General features: G+C 43.3%; 1 protein-coding gene across 3 annotated transcripts in view; it reads left to right on the top strand.

The window, feature by feature from the left end:
* LOC138538019 (coagulation factor XIII B chain-like) overlaps nt 1-14,250 on the top strand; it is a 792,475-nt gene that overhangs the window by 768,665 nt on the left and 9,560 nt on the right. For all 3 annotated transcript variants that reach the window (XM_069641499.1, XM_069641498.1, XM_069641497.1), the window contains one exon: nt 9,102-9,295. In XM_069641499.1, the coding sequence (XP_069497600.1) occupies nt 9,102-9,295 (194 nt within the window). The remainder of the gene's footprint in view (nt 1-9,101; nt 9,296-14,250) is intronic.

The raw sequence follows: 14,250 nt of genomic DNA, 5'->3' as shown, positions 1-14,250 counted from the left end.
CCATAGTGTTAAAATGGGGAGAGTGGCCTTAAGCTGTGAGTAGAGAAGGGATGAAAAACTGATCAATGAAAAGATGCAAAGTGGATAGGTGCCATTTTTATGTAAGCATAGATGGGATAATAAGATGGATAGTACACAAAAGTGTGGGTTATGTAGGCAGTTGAATGAAACCACGACAGATATGAATCATGGATTCTTTTATTAAGGATGATAAAATGAGTGTGGCAAAAGAGGAAATGTGTAGGCTTGGTAACAGATTGGATAGAACAATACGGAAATAAGCAAAATGTGTAATCAAGGGAGGGGGTTTGGTGAGTAGCTTGTTATGTCTGTGTAAAGATAGCAGAAGCAGGGGTAGAAGTAATCTCTTTACATAGTCAGACTTGAAGCAAATAAGTGGTGCCATATACACGTTTACGGTCCCACCAATATGCACCCTGGGATATAACTGTTCTGTACATTTGTATGTACCAGACAGATCGGCCTTGCTTCCCATCTATTTATACTTTGGCTATCATAGACCACCTTTCACAGAAAAGAAATTGGCAATTCCCAACACATACCTACACAAATCTAGGGCAGAATTGATACTTTATCTGGATGAAGTTCTATATGTGCCAAATTAGAGGCACTGCCACATTTCCACAGTGCATGCATTTGCCTATGTACTCTTGCGTCCTGTCCTCTTTCCTCCATACTGTATGGGCATCCCTCGCAAGGGATGGGAGACAGAACCTTTTTCACAAGAAAAATCTTACCCTTTAAATTTAGAGGCGTGCAGGGGCACGGCCCTGGGAGCATGCGCTCGCCTGACTCCGCCCACAGGCGCCACACCTCATTTCCCATTGACACGTCAACAATATTCAGCATTGCCTAATGACACCAGTATTATCAGGGGGAGGATGGTGGGACGTATGGAGGAAAGGGGACTATGGACTAAAAGTATGTTAGTCACTACGGTGAGTAATTATTAATTACTCTTACGTCCCAACCCCTTTCCTCCATACTGAATGGGCGATTACAACTGAATGTAGCCTCAGGGTGGAGAGGAGACCCTCCTTAAGAAAACAGGTTTCTTAGAACTGCCTGCCCGAAAGCCGCATCTCACATAGAGGCAGCGTCCAAACAGTAGTGCTTACAGAAAGCCGAAGGGGTGGCCCAGGTAGCTGCCCTGCTGATGACTTGGAGTATAGGGGACTATGGATCAAGATTATGTCTGTCAGTCACTACAGTGAGTAACTATTAATTTCATGCACTACATACACCAATTATAAAGAAACTAGAAGATTATGGGGGACAGAGTGCAGAAAAAGAAATGCCTCAGTCTGGGGCTGGGTCTTTTCCACTAGAACAATTTCCAAACCTTAGCATATTCATGATCTACCACTCCATGTAGAGATGATGGACTTAATCTTGTCTCTAATGGAAGTGGTCAAAGTAAAGGGTAATATAGCATTTCCTTATAGACTGGACCATTGTGACCACCAGACTTATAGCAGAAACATGTGCACTGCCCTTTCCAACACCCCTTCTTAAAGACGTGCACTTTCATTTGCATAAGGTTGGTGTGGAGTCACATATGAAGTTTCCCTCCTTTCTACAAAAAAGTCAGTTGTGAGTCTTCCATTTTGAAGAGAATGTATGACTTTCCGAACACAAAGTATAAACACTATCTATCTTGATCTTCTGAATCTTGAATTCGTAAGGCCTCTGAAAGATCCAAAGTTTAAGAACCTTAACTCTGGTAAGAGAATTGGGTAGTTCTTAGTACATTAACTCATACTTTGTAATTTCATAGAGCCGTTCTATATAGGGCAGATGCGTCAGCATCATTTCAATTGATACCTCTGGATAGGTGCTTGACGCTAAAGATGTGACCTTAGGTCAATTTATCTTTGTTTTGCATCCATTAAATCAAATTAACATGTCCAAAAAGCCAACTTTTGAGAATGCAAGGAGTTGAATTTCTAATCTAACAATGCAAAGTCAGACAGCAAAGGATGAATCTGTGCCAATGATGATGTAGCACACACCACAGCATCTCCAGTCAGGGATTGGGAAAGGGTGACTTTAGCATGCTGTGTTGCAATGGCAAGAGAATGATAGATCAATAGAACCTGGCATTGATTTATGAAGACTTGGCACCTGCTTGACAGCCCATTGCATTGGTTTGTTAAAGGTAACCCCACACAAACATCGTTGCTCACGTCAGACTCCTCTCTTAGATCAATGTGGCCCTCTCTAGACAGTACTTGTAGAATGAGCACTGTTTTCTGCACAGTGAGATTTCTATTATTTTCTGAAATATCTTGATTGTTTCCCCCAACCGTACAACATTATCCAAAGTGGTGTTAGTTTGGCTTCACAATCAGTCCAGATCTTGGCCTACTTGTTTTGGAAAGACAAAAGCCTTTTCCATGTGGGCTGGAGAAACATTGCTGACAACTTGCTTAATTATATCTGGTCGTTTCTTTCACCATGATGGACCTCCTGGTTCTCCTTGACCTCTCATCAGCATTTGACAGAGTAAACCACCAGACACTCGTCGACCATCTACATCGCTGCATAGGGATCAGTGAGATAATCCTCAACTGGACCAAATCATATCTTGCTAATCGACACCAGTTTGTGGAAATTAATTCCTCCAGATCACCAACTCTGCCCATCTCCTGTGGAGTCCTGCAAGGGTCCATCCTCTCCCCTGTGATATTCAATCTTTACATGGAACCGCTTGCAACCCTCCTCACTTCATAGAACATCCACATCCACCAATTATCCTCCATCGAAGACATCCACAGGCTCAAGTCCTACCTCTCAATGATCCAGTCATGGATTACCAGTGCTTACCTGAAGCTCAGCCCCTCCAAGACAGAATTCCTAGTGCTGACCAACAACAGTGAACAGCTGGAAATCAAGACCTGCACCTTGGGGGCTTTACACCCACAGCTGGCCACCTGTGCCAAGTACCTTGAGTTTGACATTGACAGACACCTCTCCTTCCCACAGAACACAGCACGAAAGACACAAACTGCTTGGTGCCAACTTTCTCTCTTGTGGAAAATCAAGCCCTTCATGCCAGATAACAACTTCAGATCTGCTGTCCAAGCCTTGTTCCTTTCCCACATGGATGGTGGCCTTCAAAAACTACCTTGGCTCCCCTGAGATGTGTCCCGCATGCTGCAGCATGACTCATCGAAGCACTTCACAAATTCAACCACAATATTATTTATTTATTTAATTTCTTAAATTTGTAAAGGGCACTACAGCCCAGGGGCTTCGAGGCGCTGCCATAGGATATTCAGACCCTCATCCCTTTGCTAGCCCGTATCATCTTCAAATCCTGCTGCATCATCTACAAGGTTGGCACCCTGAAGTCCCCAAGCTTCCTCACTGAGAAACTCAGCATCTCCAGAGGCCTATGATCCACTAGAAGTAAGGACCTGTGCACACTTTAACTCGGCCGGTGTGGGAAGGTAAAAAAACAGAAGACTGGCCTTCTCTGACTATGCCCCAAGACTCTGGAACCTCCTCCCCATCATTATCAGACTCGCCCATTCACTTCTTCAGTTCAGTAAAGAGCTCAAGACCATCCTCTTCAAAGCATTGCTCCTCCCTAACACCTAGAACCATACACTGCACACTCCCCACCATACCTGAGACTAGGTGATCTGATCCCCACTGGTTCCTCCCCAGGCAACGTATAGATCCATTGCTGACTATTGCCGTCGCTCCCCTGTTAGATACCCACTCCCTTGTTTCTCTGCCCCCTAACCTTGTTCTTCCCCAAGACTGTAAAGCTCTCTGTTGTTTCCCAAATCTATGTCTGTGCTCAATAGATACCACAATTTATAATAAATACCCTAATAACAATATGTCCTTTTGAGCGACATTCTGTAACTTAGGACCCGCTGTCAGAAAATGGTCGGACAGTTACACTGTCTGGGATGTTGAAGTCAGAGCAGTTTGGAGAATGCAGGGCTAGGTTTTACCCAGCAAGACACAGTGTGAAGTCAAAGGCAAAGGACACTGAATAACCTAGTTAGGCTTAGAAATTAGCATACATGGTGAGAGAGAGAGAGGAGGAGTGAGGGAAGGATAGAGAGCGAGGGAGAAAACTTCCAACAGTAGGAGGAACATCCTCAATATGCTCAATATAGTGGGGGTGTTGCCACGTTTGAACTGTTGGATCCTGTTTTATATTGGGGTTACAGAAAGTTTAGATTTATTGTTCCCAGAAATTATGACTGTTGATTCAGGCCTTGTCCTGTAGTGCACTTCCTTTCTTGCCATGGTTGCCTTTCCCAGGATGTAGTGTCCACTTTGTGGCCTGCAGTGAATGTTTCTATCCAGTTCGTCCTCTCTTGGGATTCTTTTCTTTGCATTCCTTCCGTGTGAGCTTCCACTCTCTGGATGTCCCACTGCCAGTGGTCAACAGTCTCCAAGGTAAGCAGATCATTGCACAGCAGAGACCAGCCTCAGACCAGTAACATTGGATTCAGGTTCTGCCACCAATTGGAACGTGTCTAATCTAAAGTAGTGAGTGGAATCTGTGTTCATGAAACAGAGAGACTTGTCTGATTTCAAGAGTCAATATCTAAAGTTTATTTGTAAATTATATACAAGATTTGAAAGACATGAAGGGATACAGCATTATCTAAGAGTGATCAGGTCTAGGAAATCAATGCATTTTTAAAAAATACGACTTGTCCAAATCCATGTGTACCAGCGGAACGGGGGCACGGTTATACTCTGGCAACATTGTGACATAGGCTACCTTTTACCTTCATTTCCATGCCTCTTGTCTCTGCTTGGCTTTTCTGAGTTCAAAGATCATGCAGGGATTGTGCGTACAGTTAGGTGTAGGGTAGGAGCAGGAAGGCAGTGGAGCTGGATGGTAGAGGAATTTGGAGACCTTCCTCCTTTATCCTAAGTTAACTGAAAAAGGCATCATAAACGCAATACAGTTACAGTAATACTGGAATAAGATGGATACAATAAATGCACCTGTCCATAAACATAAAATACACCCGATTGCTTACCCTTCCGTTCCTCTACAGCACAACAGCCTTTATTCGATTGACAGGGGATGTTAGGCAGAAACCTGTGCAGTTCCCTCTGGGACCACTGCAAAAGATTTAGGACTACAGGTGTTTGGCAGTAAACCCACTTGGTAGCAGTCTGCACCACACAGATTCACTTGGTAGCTGTGGCTTAGCAGTCAGACTTCCCTCAAGAAGAGTTAGGCAGTATACAGAGTATTCACAATAGGTCAAGAGAACACAATAGAACAAGTAAACACTGACCAGGGCTTGGTGTCAAAGAGATATAAATTATTTATTTAAAACCACACCCAGAAAAACACACAGGCACTAATAGTAAGTAATTCAAAAACACGGTCACTAAAAGATATACACTCCCTTAAAAGAATATTAGACAAGTCTTAAGTAAAGCCCTACTTATTTTCAGACAGCGGTGAGCGGTTAACGTAGATGGCACTCTAATAATTTGTTTAAAAAAAAGGGAGAGAAAAGCAGAGAATAAATTAAAACAGATCCCAACACTTTTTCACGAACACAACAAGAGAGGAAGGCAAAGTAACACAGTGAATTCAGAGTCAGTAGGCCGGATCCGCTTTAAGAGGATGAAAACGAAATGTGTCCCAGGTCACACTGTTCCAGTGTACAAAAGTCTTGTAACGGTTCAAAAAGGAGTTGGACCAAAGAAAGGGACCAGTTAGAGGGTCAAGGCGGCCAGCCCAGTCCAGAAGGTTAAGGGGTTATTATTACCTTGTAGCAATCTTTAGAAAGGGAGGCCTGGCGGACACGGTACCTTAAAGTGGTGAGAATACTCCAGCGGGGGCAGTTGTTCCTGGCAGCGGATGCAAGTCGGTGCTTCGTCCGGTGAAGAGTGGATCTCGTCGGGGAGGAAGACAGGAGTCTGTTGCACTGCCAGGGAAGAAATCAGCTGCAGAGTTTCGCAGGTAAAAGGAGCGGTCCTTTAGTTTGCGGTCCAGTGGTAAGTGGCTATCCAGTTGCCGGGGTGCTTGGCACGGGCAATTCGACCATAGACCGGTCTGGGGTGCGAAGAGAAGAAGGTAAACTGGTTGTGCTCACCAGTCAGGGGAAGAAGCCTCTCCAGCCGGGAGATCTTCTCTGTCGTCGGGAAGTGGTTAGTCGGTTCCGCAGGGCTCCACCGGTGGTGTCGGCTCAACTTCTCCCTCGTCGGATTCTCAGGTCCTGTGGCGACTTCTGAAGTTCCAGTCCCCAAAGCCCTGCTTTTATGCAGCATACCCCCATTCACTCAGCCTAGCTGTCAATCAAACATGCTAAGTGGTGAGCCGGCCGGCTCACCACCTGGGCCAATAACACAAGAGTGCGACGTGAGTTACCAAGGTAACTCAGTCCAGGGTGCCTAAACCCCCTCCCACACTCCCTGTGGTACCCAGACAGGGTGGCACCACTTGTGGAGGCTTCTGTGGAGAAGCCCGCCAAAAGGTGGAACAAAGGGTTCGACTTGTGTTGAGTCACAGAAGAGAACACAAACGCCATTTTAGAATCGAGTCCTTGCAAAAAATACCAACCAGCGAATTAATATTAATGAAATAAACCGGCGGTATGTTGGAGGCTATGAGAATTAAATAATTAAAGTTGGTAGCCTCGAACAATGGGAAAATCCCATAGGGAAATATTTGTAGTCGAATATAAAAAGTAGTATCCACTGCCACCAGCCAAAACTCGATCAGGGGGGACAGAGACGTGCCCCCTCGACTAACAGACCCCGGGGCAATTGAGTTGCCCCGACCAGTACGTCCACAATATGATGGTTTGTACTGGTTTCTGTTAATAATTTGGGACTAGTAAAGCCAATGGTGACTTTACATGCCCTGGGAGACAGTAGTCAGTCCCAGGGTATGGAGTCTATGGTGGGGTGTCACTATGACACCCCGGTGTTACTGCACGGAGGGTGCTGTGTAACACACATAGTAAAAACACATGAGACCCTATGGAGTAAAGGACCCCATAGCCCATAAAACACATACACAGTCAAAGGAACACCATACATCATGTCCAAGAGTGAGAGAAAAAGAGTCTCACTCTTGGCAGGAGAAAAAAACAAACTCCAGAAATCCAGCAAAGCTGCTGGGGGACTCACTAGGTTAGGAAATTCAGCCTAAGAGAGAATTCTCCCTAACAGGGGACTACACATCCCAGAAAGCAGTTATTTCCATTCCTTTTTTTTGTCCTTGTCACCAAACTATTACTATAAAATATATACATATATTATAACCTGGAGTCTTATTCAATTCAATGCCTTTGACTTTCTTGCCCTCTTGCAATGCTGAATACACAATGCATTACAGAAAACGTTTGGCAATGCCGAATGGCATAGATGGAAACACTGCTTATGTTTGGCAAGAGACACCTCATATAAGTACTTGTTCTATTTCCAATAAGACGATTGCTCTGAAGCTATGAATTTCCTGCCCCACTGGGCCTGTGTTGCAGATTTCGTTTCCTAATTTTGCTTGCTATCTGTTGACCATTCTCGCTCTTTCTCCTCCCACATCTACAGGGACTCTACACCTAGTTCATATGCACTTCCTTAAATGTTTGTCTATATCTGAAATTTTACGTATGCACACAGTAAGCTGGTACTTCTTGCACATTATGCACCAACACAACAGCAAAGCTAGCTAAGAATCCACCTCTCTTCCCACACTATTCTAACCCACCTACTCCCTTTTTAGATCCCCTGAGCACCTGGAAACTATGGGGATGGTGGTGGTGTGCAGAACTAATCCCGGACACATAGCATAGCATAAGATAGCCTGCTCTTATTTGTATGCATGTTTGCAGCAATATGTCTTCCTTTCACCCTCTCCCTCACATGTACCTGAACTGAATGCTTGCAAGCCTTGTGAAGGATCAGGTGACTGCTTATTTTCCTTCACTTGGAGGCACTACAAAGTGGCTGCTCCCACAGATGGCGACTTACAACACACCAATTAATAAAATACATTATTTAAAACATTGTGGTGATTGCCTTAGACAAAGAAAAATACTGATGAACTCGAGGATGCACGATTTGTATGATTAAGTCTGTCTTTAATCTGTTTTATGACGAGCAATGATTTAGTTGTACTTGACTGTGTCTGTTTTTACCTGTCTTCTTTTCTTGTTGCATGACAACTGTATTGTCTGGCAGTTTGTATTACAATGTATCGACTCAACTGTATCCTTCTGGTGACCGCTTTGACCGCATAATCCTTTTCTGAACTAAGTTTGTTTTTCTCTTTAGTCTGTCTTTCATTTTTCTGACACATAGTTGGGATTTGGTATATTGGTTGAAAGCAGCAGAGGCAATAGGAGCATAACGAGATGTGATATGGCACTTGCGCTGACATCCAGAGGCCTGCAACCTGCGCCTCTCCATATGTTTGTGACTGCATGATTCCTCACCATTGACTATGCTGGGTACAGCTGATAAGAGTGGTGGAAAGGCAAAGGCATGCATCCCCATGTCTGTCATTAATTTTTACAATATGGCAGTGCTTAATGTTAGAAAAAATAAGTGCCAAGGCCCAAATATTTTCTAGCACTCCTGTGACATTGCAGGTGGCCAGTTCCCCACCGCTGCTGCCACCACCCATAGGTGCTCCCCACAGTGTTGACATATTCGGGGTTACACTACAGCTCGCACCTGCTCAATGTGGCTGATGGATGCACTGACTATCACCACTTCATAATTAAAGTGAGTCTTAGATAATAAGTGCCAGGGATCAGAAATAGGTGCTAGGGCTGAGCCCTAGCAAACACCCCCCACACATTAATCAATGGAATATGGCACAAAGGCACTTGGCACTTGATTGTCCAATGCTATGTTCCTGTGTAAGTTGTGAGATACTGAACTATCACATGTTGAATATTTTGTGATACTCTCATGCCTAAAAAGGAAATTATAAAGTATGTGAAAAATGTATTTATAAGCCCACAATTCGCAGATCTATGGCTTATTCTGTTCACCATATTACAATGGCTGTATATGTGTGGCACATACTCGTTTTTGTTACTCGATTTGATAAACTATTATTTATTTTGCAGCTGCCTGCAATGTCTCACAAGAACTTGAAAATTATGGCATTCAACTACATAAAGACGATGCAGACAAACGATATATTCTGAACAATGAAAATATTCGATTTATATGTAAAGACGGATTTAATTTACATAAAGGCTCCAGTTCCCTGGTGCAAATATGTGATATGGGTGTCATTGCATATCCAAGATGTGTCAGGGTAAGTGTGGGCTTGAAAATTAGCACTGAATGAATGTGTAAATGCCATTGGCGGCTGGTGAATTTTTTAATTGGAGGGGCGTAAATATTTGTCCCTGATATGGCCGAACGTAGCGAGGGACCCCACACCACTCAAAGGAGAATTGCGGGGTTTCTCCCCCTGATAATTCTTTTTAAATAATGAGTGAAAATGGTGCATTTTAGAGCACACCTTTTAGGAACATTGTGTGAAAGGCCAAACAGTTTGCAATTGGGTTTTGTAGGGTAACTCATGAATAAAATCCAATAGATGCAAGCCACCACAGTGCAAAGGAGCATTTCTCCCAACACATTTTCATAATGGCTTTGCCCACAATATGTGCCAGTATAAAACATTTTCACACTGGCTGTGCCCATACATTTCCATGCTGACTGCAACATTATACCCTATTATTTCCATATAAGAACATATTCATGTTTGCTTTGGATATAATGCCAGTAATGATACTACAAGAAAACCTGTCCTGTTCAGCCAATATATGGCAGTAACCCCTCATATGAACATACTCCAGTTGGCTTTACCATTAAAAATGCATGCCAAACTGGCTGTACTAAAATGAAAGTCGAGCTACTTATCGTGCTTGCTTTACCAACGATGCCCAATACAAAATGCCATTCCACAATACAAAATGACTGAACTGGCTGCATTGAAATGCCAGTCTAGCTACATAATAACACTTATGCTTGTTTTACCAAAGGAGCCTAATTCAAAATGGCATGCCACAGTAAGAGTAATACCACTGATCCTACTTGCTTTATCAAAAATGCCCAATACAAAATGTCATGCCTCAGTAAGAAATGGCTAGACCGGTAGCATAAAAAATGATAGTCAACTTCATACTAACACTTATCATTCTTGCTTTACCAAAGATGCCCAATACAAAATGTCATACCACAATAAGAAATGTCTAGACAGATGGCATCAAAGTGCAAGTCTAGTTACATAATAACACTTAACATGCTTGCTTTATCAACCATGCACAGTCAAAAATGCCATGGCTGCTCCATGATGTGCCACCACCTTGCAGTCAGACATAATCACAATAATGATGAATGTGATTGTGTGATTGCAAGGCGCTGGCGTGCACTGGGGTAAGGCATGTTTTTTTACTGCCCATCTTTCATAGATTCCCATTAAAGAAATTACACCCCTGTCTCCTGGGTCCCGAGCTCCTCACACATGAACACAATCAATGTGGTTATGTGTGTATGGCAGGCACTGGGGAACCAGGGGGCGGGGATGTTTTTTTTTTTACTGGACATCGTTCATAGATGTCCAGTAAAAGAAATACCATGCCTGTTCCCTGGGCCTCACAGTGCCAATCAAAGTGATTATGTGTGTATAAGGCGCTGTGGGGACAAGGAGGCAGGTATGGTATTTAGTGGACATCTATGATAGATAATACCATCCCTGTCCCCTGAGCCCCACAGCACCTCAGACAGAGCTGATTTTGGCCGCAGGGGAGGGGTTTTGTGCAACAAAGGCATTTTTAAAATCCCTTTGTTGTACAAACCTCCTACCCCCACTCGCCAAAATCATCTCGGACTACCACAAACACACACAAACACACACACACACTTACATACTTACACAACCTACACACAGCAAGCACCCGCTGTCTCATTCACAGTCACAAGCACCCATCATGCACTCACTCATAACACAAGCATACATGCATCCAAGCACATTTAAATAATAAAATAAATATACAAACACACACATTTACACAACATACACACATAACCTACACACAGCAAGCTCTCTTTCATTCACACGAACATCCATCATACACTCACTCAATACACAAGCATACACGCATCCATACACATATTTAAATAATAAACATACAAACACACACATTTGCACAACTTACACACAGCATGCACTCTGTTTCATTCAAACGAACATCCATCATGAACTCACTCAAAACACAAGCATACACACATCCATACACGTATTTAAATAAATAAATTAACATACAAACGTAAACATTTAAACAACATACGCACTGCAAGCACTCTTTCATTCACACAAGCACCCATCATGTACTCTCATAACACAAGCATGCATCCATACACATACTTAAATAATAAATAAATGAGCATGCAGACACATTACACAACACATATGCAGCGAACACTCTGCTACATTCACACAAGAATTCATCATGCACTCACTCATAACACAAGCATACACGTATACACACACATATTTAAATACTAAATAAACAAACATACAAACACACACATTTTCACAACTTGCACACAGAAAGCACTTACACCAGCATCCATCATCATACATTAACCTAACAACACAAGCATGCACGCATCCATACACACAATTTAAAATGAGCATAAACAAACTTACCTTCTGCCGCAGGTCCGGAGGTTCCAGTGCTCCAGTGCCCTGCAAATATGAACAGGAATCAGGACATTTCCTGGTGCCTGCACATGCGTGCAAGGGGCCTGAGCGTGGGTCCAGAGACGCCCCACTCCAGCCTGTTCTGTCTGTATGTGTGAGGAGGTGCAGGAGCGCCCTCCTGCACATACAGATGTGCAGTTCCCCAGCCAGCATTTCCAATGAGCCATGCAAGGCTGGGGAAGCACCCTTAGATGAAAAGAACAGCTGAGGGAGGGCTCGTATTTTACTGGGCTGGCTCCTCCATAATGGGTGAGGGGGGTGCCAAGATCTGGTGGGTCGATGTCGACTCACCCATTATGGAGCAGCCGCCCCTGGTAAATACCTCCCCATATTGTATGTATTTTGAAGTCACAGCAAAACTAAAATGTGAAATCTAATCGTGCAATTGTTTAGCTTTTACAAAAACTTCCCAGAACTCCAAAGCCAGCCTGTGCGTGTTCCTTTCTTTGAGCATTCATGCAATGTTAGTGTGGAGCAAAAGAAATGTACCTTGTAGTACCAGTGTGAAGTTGTGCTGGTTTATGCCCATACAAGTCTTTTTAGTGGCCACCATAACACACTCAATCAGAGTTATGCTGCCCCTAAAGTTTCTCTTATACTCTCGCCCCCCGCCCCCTGCCTCCCAACCTGCTACACAGGCGAGCTCTTGCAGCAGTGTAGACTATAAAGGCTAGCTCCTGCAATCTAGGCTAGAAATGCTTGCTCCAGCAGCAGTATAGGCTGGACAAGTGTTCGAGAGATTTAAAAAAAGCTGCAGCTCTAAAACAAATGTATTCCCAACACTCGGAGCGTCCTTCCTTGCCTCAAGAATTCTCCACCCACTATAATAGTCATTAATGGCACACGCTGGGACATAATTTTACCAAAATGCCTGGGGTAGCGGAAGTGACATCACACGACCCTTGACCTCTGTCATCACCGGAAGTAATGACATTTGACCCCGCCCCCAAGTGACATGGGAAGTGATGGCATACAACCCTTGACAAAACAGGAAGCGGCATCACATAGGATTGTTCCACCACAGTAAGAAAAATATGGTTACAATATCACTGTTATATGATATACATTTCATACAAGAATGGATCACCATATGTAGCATTAATGTCAGTGTGTATAGCAACAGCAACCGTAAGGCAATAAAGCACTGTCAACTGGCCGGTTACAAACTGTTGCTGCTGTAATGGAAAACAGTGTATAAACAACCAATATAGTCAGAAACACAGAGATCAATATATGCCCAGAACAAAAAAGTTTTAAAAGCTTTTTACAGCCTGTAAACTGCCCAACGAGAATACAGAAGTTGATTCAAGATTAGGACGACCTGTCTCACCAGGCTTTACCACCTGCTGACAGCAGACCTGCTAACAAATAATCTGCAGGGAATCTGCCTGTTGTCCAAGCAAATCACAGTCTTTCTCGGGATAAATTAAAAGACTTTCCCAAGCAAACATTTATATGTGCTAGAAAAATGTTTCTTGATGATTTTGCTATACAAAATGGTGGAGATGACTGCTACTTTAATCTCAGAAATGGGCAAGAAGGAAATCTGACATGATCCAAAGGCATAGAATACAGAAATTGCAAGAGGCACGTTTCACTGCTTGTGCCATTGTGTGTTTCTGCCCAGTGGTATTGCGTACCTCAGTCCATCCATGAAAATATGCTCCATTCCATTTGGCAGATAAACACATAGCCCTGTGTTTTTCTTTGCAATGCATTCTGGGAATTGTAGGGCTGTGTTTAGGATGGAGAAATCAAAGGCTAGCACTCAAAGAATGCATGTAAAAACACATGACTGAACTAGCATCTTCCGATTAGAATGTAGCAGGTATGTCGACCATTCTAGCAAGAAGGTGATGGCATGCCCTAATGCAGAGTGAACATAGTGCATTGAGGAGCACATGTTGCACAATGCCTGTGAGCTTGAAGAAGCAGATAACAGACTCTGGTTGTAAAACCTTTGATTGTAAAAAAAAATACAATGAGTGCCAGATTCAGCAAACAATGCTGTCCTTACTATGCCAGAGGGAAGCTAATTAGAGGCAATTACCAATTGCCAATGGATTGTGGTAAGTGCAACATTTAAAATAAAGTAGTAATTGCTTAAATGTCATATTGACAGGTTTAATTTACTGTGAACATCCAATTAAAAGTACAAAGGAGATCAGAAATATGAACATGGACACCATTGACATGTTGGTAGGTCCTCTTTTTCTGCCCTTAAAAGATCTTTCAAGTGAGATCTTAGAAAGCAAAGTCCATCCTTAATCAATGGAGAGATTGTAGATGTTATTAACTGTGTTGGTGGCCATCTTAATGTCATCATCAATGCTACTGGCATGCGTATTATCACCCCTACATCCAGGGCCTTGCCTCCACCCCCAGGGGAGTGTCCATGACCACCCTAGCAGGGGCTGTGGTATGTGTAGGGGTAGGGAAAAGCATGTCACTGTTCAACAGAGATGAGAGCAACCTTCTCAAAGAAATCAAAGTCA

The sequence above is a fragment of the Ambystoma mexicanum genome, chromosome 1q (genome assembly GCF_040938575.1).
Source record: "Ambystoma mexicanum isolate Mex_15411 chromosome 1q, UKY_AmexF1_1, whole genome shotgun sequence".
Taxonomy (NCBI): domain Eukaryota; kingdom Metazoa; phylum Chordata; class Amphibia; order Caudata; family Ambystomatidae; genus Ambystoma; species Ambystoma mexicanum.
The sequence above is the reverse complement of the archived record's forward strand: the minus strand, read 5'-3'. Positions and strand labels throughout refer to the sequence as shown.